This window comes from Arachis hypogaea, chromosome 13 (genome assembly GCF_003086295.3).
Source record: "Arachis hypogaea cultivar Tifrunner chromosome 13, arahy.Tifrunner.gnm2.J5K5, whole genome shotgun sequence".
Taxonomy (NCBI): Eukaryota; Viridiplantae; Streptophyta; class Magnoliopsida; order Fabales; family Fabaceae; genus Arachis; species Arachis hypogaea.
Genome location: NC_092048.1, coordinates 17,011,706 through 17,018,369, shown reverse-complemented (window position 1 = coordinate 17,018,369; position 6,664 = coordinate 17,011,706). Strand labels below are relative to the sequence as shown.

The following is a 6,664-nucleotide window of genomic DNA, read 5'->3' as shown; positions in this document are numbered from 1 at the left end:
TATATTTTTGAAAAGTACAAATACCTGTTTAAAAAATTTTACCAAACTTATATCTGAGTATTGTATGCTTATATTAATTAAATCCACTAAATAAGTACAAACAACAATTTGATGTTACCAATGAGTTATAGCTCAAATGGCATAATCTTCTTATACTCAATTAAGATGTTGCGGATTTGAGTCTCTTATTTTTTGTAAAAAAAAAACAATTTGATGTTTATATTAAAATCTTCACTTATTTACCCAAATAATAATAATAACAAAAACAACAACCGCAAAACCTTCACCTCATATTTTTGGGATGAATTATTCAACTTTTTTTTTTCAAAGGAAAGTATCTTTTCATATCCGAGTAGAAGATCGAGATAATGAAGAAAGAGGGAAATCCAAGTAGTAGTTGATGTAGAAATTTTGAGATGGGATCCAAAATAAGTAGCATGGAGATTTAGAAGTATTTAGAGAAAATTAAACATGACACTTTCTTTCTGAGTATGTCTTCCTTTTCTCTCACAAAATCACAGTAATGTCAAAGCTGTGACATATCTTCATCAACCACTCAATTTCAGACCCTTTTCTTTCTTTCTTTCTTTCTTTATTTTCTTTTTCCTCATTGCCACTATGTACACGCAACTGCCTGCGTGCTATCTCCCTTCTTTAATCTTCTTTCTTTGTTCTTTTCTCTTCTGGATTATCTTTTTATTAGCATAAGAAAATTACAAAGGAAATCCATAAAATTAATTAAAATGGTTATAAAATGATATTATTGTGGATGTCATCATAGAGCATTATCATGCATAATAAAATATGGAGTATTATTATACATAATGAAATATAGAACATTATCAATTAATGAAACATAAATTTTCATAATGTATTTCTACTAATTAATAAGTGAATTAGGTAAATAATATCTTATTATTATTTAATTCAAAATCTTGATCTATAAATATATTCTAAAAAAAAAGTTACAAGTTTATATTATCCTAACTCTTGTGTTAAATTATTGTGTATCATTTTTGTGGAATAAAAAATTCATTCTCATAAATTATCAAGTATTATTTGTGAGAATTTCATGAAGAACACTTCTATATTCTCATATATAAATCTCTATCTTTATTTATCTATTTTTAATTTTTTATCATATTTTTACCACAAAAATCATATATATAATAAAAAGTTTAACTGAAAAGTTAATTTTTCCAACAAATATAAATTAATTCTTTTAATTTTAAATTCTAAATTCTAATTAAATCCTAAATTTTAAATTTTATATCCTAAATTCTACCTCTAAATTTTAAAAAATAATTTTACAATAGAAATTGAATAATTGATTGATATTAGCTCATTATAATTGGTTCTCATTAATTTTTCATAATAAAATAATAAACAAGCATCAAAATCCATTAACATATATGTAATCACCCTACAATAAATAAATAAACAAAATGGGAAACTAACGAGGTCACTTCTGTGTATGAACTTTTCATTCGATTTGCTATACAAATTTAATTCATTTGAGCATACAAACTGAATAAATAAAATATCAAACCTCTCCTAACCAAATCAAAATTAAAATTATTTAAGAAAAAAAGATCAGAAAAGAATCTCTGTCTAATTGTCAAATAGTAATATATAGTTTAAAGTTTAATGCCCTAAGCAAGTTCCTCAAATAAATGAGAATAAAAACTAATAAAAAAAACGGTGCGGTCATAAATAACCAGCCAAATTAGAATAAAATAAAAAAATAAAAAATAAAAACTTTTTAAAAGGGATCAACTAATAATGATTGGTTCCACCATTGGTAGCTAGCTATTGTTGTTGAGTGTGCCATTGCCATTGTCATTGCTATTGCTAATGTTGTTTTGTTGAGTAGGAGCAGCAGCACTAATAAAGGAGCTAAGAGCTGATACCAAAGCAGCAGTGAAGTTTGGATCAGATGCAATTGCAGCACCAACTGTATCAACAAGATTGTTACTACTACTACTACTATTACTATGATCTTTATTATTATTATTAGGCATTTGTAGACCACAAAACTTTGATTGGTTATTGCTATTATTATTACTACTATTACCACCAAATATGTTGAAGGGTATTTGTGGAATTGTACTAGGCCTTATTGGGAACTGAAAAGGGTGGTTGTTGTTGTTGTTGATGGGGGAGTCATCATGAGTAAGGTCCAATGTGATAGTTGGGAATGGTGCTGAAGCTGAGATTGTTGCCATGGTTGAAGTAGCAGCTGATGATGATGATGAAGAAGATGGAAGAAGTGTTGTTGCTAAGAAGTTTGTTGCATTGTTGATTAGGGTGGTGTTGTCATTGGTTGACATTGATGAACCAGAAAGAAGCATTGTTGCGGCTGAGGAAGTTGTTTGCGCCATAGCCATTGCTGCCGGTGGCAAAGGGTGGTTGTGCTTCCCTTCATATGTTGTCACTAACACTGTTCTATCCTCTGCACACCTTTGCACCTGTTTTTGTTTTATGGTACCAAATATATATATTTTTTATTTAGTATTCATTTATTGTTATGGAATAAAAATAAATGAATACTAAAGTAAGAATTAGACTTTTATTATATAGTAATAAGTCACATTAATATTTTATTATAAAAATTAAAGAAAGTAAAAACCCTATTAGCTTGATAAAAATCCTTTAATAATATTACAACTTTTTTTCTTCAATGATCTTGTTCATATATATATATGGAGCCAAAAGTATTTTTAATATGGAAGGATATAATAAATAATTAGAGCAGGTAATATCTATAAACAATTCATGGATCAGCTCCTAAATTGTATCGGAAACTAATCATCCATTTAATTTTGAACTGACCTAAATAATGCGAAGATAGAGAGATTATGAGAGATGATATATATACATACCTGTTTCCTAACTGGACAACCGGAAGCCATGGTGCAACGATAATAAGCTCGAGGGCATGGGTTTCCTTTAGCCATCTTCTGTCCATACTTTCGCCATTGACACCCATCAGTTATCTGACACAATTAACATGTTTTCCATTAGCCTCCAAAAAGGACAAACACACAAACAGTACTGGTTTATATCATATATTGTTTTTAATAGAGTTTAATAATTTTAATAAGGGCACTCTTATACTATGTCATCTAATTATGTGATTAATTAAATATCCGTATAAAATATATTCTATAATGACACTTAACAGAAATTAATTAATTTCTTTTAGAATAGTATATATGTTTAAAATTATATATTTAGGTCTTTAAATAATTTTGTATTAAATCTATTATTTGTATTTTAAAAAATATAAAATAAATGCCTGAAATTTTATTAATTAAAAAACAAAGTTCATGTACAATAATTAACCTATTTTATCTTTCAGATTCCTCCCATCTATTCGGAAAAATCCAGCCCAAATGGCAAAAAAATTTCACACTTTCGAGAATTATTCGCAATGGAAAGATTAACGAAAACTCACAGAGCGGAGATTGAAGCCAGGTACCCATCCCATGAAGATTCGTGAAAAGAAAATTTAGTTAAATATTTTTATATATAAGTTATGTAAGTAATTTTAATTTATTTATTTTATTTATATGTTAAAAAAATTTATGTGTATGTTATTATTTATTATGTTAAATTTGAATTTAAATTGTATTTGTATTAGATTTTATTAAAAATGTATTAATTTTTTAAAAAATTAAAATTTAATATATATATATATATATATATATATATATATATATATGCTTTTCCTGTAAAAAAAATTAAACGAGGACAAAATAAGAAAAAAAACAGAGAGCATGACAAAGACATTTTATAGAGGGCATTTTACTAAGAGGAAATTAGTTTTTTGCAATTTTTTTCCTCTAAAATTCAGAATTATTCCATTGCAAAATACTTTAAAACCTATCTCATTACTCTTAGAAAAATATGTTAAGTGTGAAATTAAAAATAATAAAAAATTATATATATAAAAATATCAATTATTAAATTATTTATTATATATTTATATAAAAATATTATTTATATATTAAAATTAATTCTTAAAATCTGCTATTATCTATATATATATATATATATATATATATATATATATATTATTTAAATTATTTTTAATATATATTTTATATTTTGATATGTATTTTATGGTAATAATTAATTTTTTAATTAAATATTATATTATTGAACTGAATATATATTTTTGATATTTTAATATGTAATTTATTGAGATGATTGGTTTGATAATTGATAATTTGTATATAGCTACCAGGATAGGAGGAATGTAAAAATAAATAAAAAGAAAGATATATACCATAGGTGCCTCTGATCTGGCTCTAACAGAAACTCTAGCTTTCCTCATAGTGGCCTCGTGAGCTTGGTCAAGATTATGTTTTGCTGGACTACTTGACCTCTCTATTTTGTTTGCTTCTTCTTCCCTCATCGGGCTTTCTTCTCTTTTCATTCTCTTCTTCTCTCCATCACCACCACTACTATTCCCTGATGGTGATTTTGATCTTGATCGTGATGATGAACAATTGTGCGAATTTGTTGCTAAGCCTAGATCCATAAACTGCCTTGGAACCAATACTCTTTCATCGTCACTGCTCTTGTTCATGAGATTCATGTGGTGCATCTGAAGCGCACTGTAATGACTGTTTGCCTCATCAATCATCTCCCTTATCCTTTCATTCTCCTCCTTCACTCGCTCTATCTCCGCTTCAATTACACCTACCTCCTATTCAACAAAATTATTTAATTTAATTGAACTACCTAATTAATAAGTACTGTAATATGAACAATTTCTTTCATTTCATTTCATTTACCTCAAGTTTAGTTCTTCTGTCTTGCAAATTTACGTGATCGTCCTCCGTAGTGCTGGTAGTGAGAAGATTCAGACCAGTCTATGATTAAAACACATGGTTCATGAGTTAGAGTTAGTGTGGAGCTATATATATAATTAAAAGAATGCAATGAGTGGCAGAACTCACGTTTACTTTGAATTCCAAGGAATGACGATGATTGTTATCGTGGTCGGCGGCAGGGAAAGAAGAAGAGGCGATACGGTTGTCGTCGTTGTGATGAGTGACGAAGAAGTCTAACTCTTGTCTCGTGTTGTGATGATGATCGTGATTCGAAAGGTTGACTTGTTGAAAAGAGGCGGTGGTGGTGGCGCTTTCATGATTCCACTTGTCTTGAGGAAAAGAGTTGAGAATAACAGGGCTATTACTGCCAAGGAAGAACCTCCGGATCGGATCGGAAGAATCCATGGAGAGTCCTGCAGCATCTCCTCCCATGGCGAGAAAGAGAGAACGAGAGAGAGAGAGAGAGAGGAGTGTGTATGCAATGTTTGTGTTTATAGAGAGTAAATAAGACAATGGACTCGGCATGAAAAGAGGGCAACTAAGACTTAGCTAGCTTGACAAAGATGAATCATGGACCAAAAAAGTGTGCTAGTAAACATGTATATGTATGTGAAGTGTCCTTTATGTCCCTAGCTACCCTTGAATATTTTCAACACAATCTCTTCTTTCTCTTTTCTCTTTACTCTTCTTTTTCCCATTTTTTTCTCCTTGTTCAAAGGTAAGCTTTTAGTCCTTCAATTTGACATGTAATGTATGAATAATGTGTATCCACGTCTAGATTTTAACAGATTTATAAATTCACACTTATTTTGTTGGCCATTATCACAAGTTTTGTTGAGTGTTTTACGTAATCAAGTGTATTTTGATTTGGTCTATGGAGCTTCCTAACACTTTTTTTCTATTTTAGGTGTATGTGACATTCATTTTCGCTCCATATATTATCAAATTAATTAAATATAGAAAATAACTTCGAATCATTTCCATCTGCAGATAATTGAGCCATTACAGCGTTGAATTGAAATGGTCGACTGGTGGTTCAGTTCAGTAATCAAATCTTTTAAGAAATATATACATATCACATATTTATTAATTTATTAAATTAACTCTAATTCTTTTCTTTCATTTTTAATATTTGTGTAGGGTTGAATGAAGGTGTGGTCTAATAATAATAATAATAATAAAACGCATGTTATTATGGTGTTTATAGTTACAGTGATTAGGGTAGTTAGTTAACTTAACAATACTTACAAATATTATTAAAATTAAAGTAATATATTTTTAGTTTTTAATCATATTTGTTAATTTAAAAAATAAAAAAATGTTTAAAAAATAAGTCGAAAACTTGTTGGATATATATAATTATAAAAACTTCTTTAGAATTTAGAAGCTTCCAAATGATATATATAAAAAATAGTTATACGTAAAGTTTTCTTAATAGATCTAATTATTGGTATTCCCTTGACCTAATTATATAATTTTTTTAAAGAATTTGCAATGTTAATTTTTCTTCAAATAATTGAAACTAAGCATTTATTTTTCTCCAATAATATACCATATACACTTTAAGCTGGTCAAATTCCTTTGCTTACAAATTACAATATAAATAAATAATTTTACTTTTTTCTATAATTTAACTAAATAAAAAGAGATTGATGCCTTTTGATAAGTCACCACCCCCGCTATTATTGGCCAGGCACCTCAGTCTTCTGATGAATAAGTGAATGAATGGAGTCAATGGACGTTTTTACCTTTTTTTTTTTTACTTTTTTTTTATTTTAACAAATTAAAAATTAATTTATTGTGAATTTATATTTTATTTAAAG

General features: G+C 27.9%; 1 protein-coding gene across 2 annotated transcripts; it reads right to left on the bottom strand.

Annotated features, from left to right (window-relative positions):
• Window positions 1-1,466: 1,466 nt before the first annotated feature.
• On the bottom strand, window positions 1,467-5,413 carry LOC112737496 (probable WRKY transcription factor 31). 2 transcript variants are annotated; one of them, XM_025787418.3, is made up of 5 exons: window positions 4,968-5,413; window positions 4,803-4,880; window positions 4,292-4,714; window positions 2,883-2,996; window positions 1,467-2,468 (listed from the first exon to the last, which is right to left on the bottom strand). In XM_025787418.3, the coding sequence occupies exons 1-5, from the start codon at window positions 5,364-5,366 to the stop codon at window positions 1,806-1,808; spliced, it is 1,677 nt and encodes a 558-aa protein (XP_025643203.1). In that variant the 5' UTR covers window positions 5,367-5,413; the 3' UTR covers window positions 1,467-1,805. The 2 variants fall into 2 exon arrangements, with proteins under 2 accessions (XP_025643203.1, XP_025643204.1); XM_025787419.3 differs by having other exon boundaries at window positions 4,292-4,711; window positions 4,968-5,407.
• Between the last annotated feature and the right edge of the window lie 1,251 nt (window positions 5,414-6,664).

What these genes read in the sequence shown, in the direction of transcription:
- LOC112737496 (XM_025787418.3), bottom strand. Translation starts at nt 5,366, where the DNA reads ATGCCGAGTCCATTGTCTTATTTACTCTCTATAAACACAAACATTGCA. An exon ending in ACAGAAGAACTAAACTTGAG is followed by an intron (nt 4,715 to 4,802) that starts GTAAATGAAATG and finishes TTTGTTGAATAG; the next exon opens with GAGGTAGGTGTAATTGAAGC. An exon ending in CCAGATCAGAGGCACCTATG is followed by an intron (nt 2,997 to 4,291) that starts GTATATATCTTT and finishes TAATTGTGTCAG; the next exon opens with ATAACTGATGGGTGTCAATG.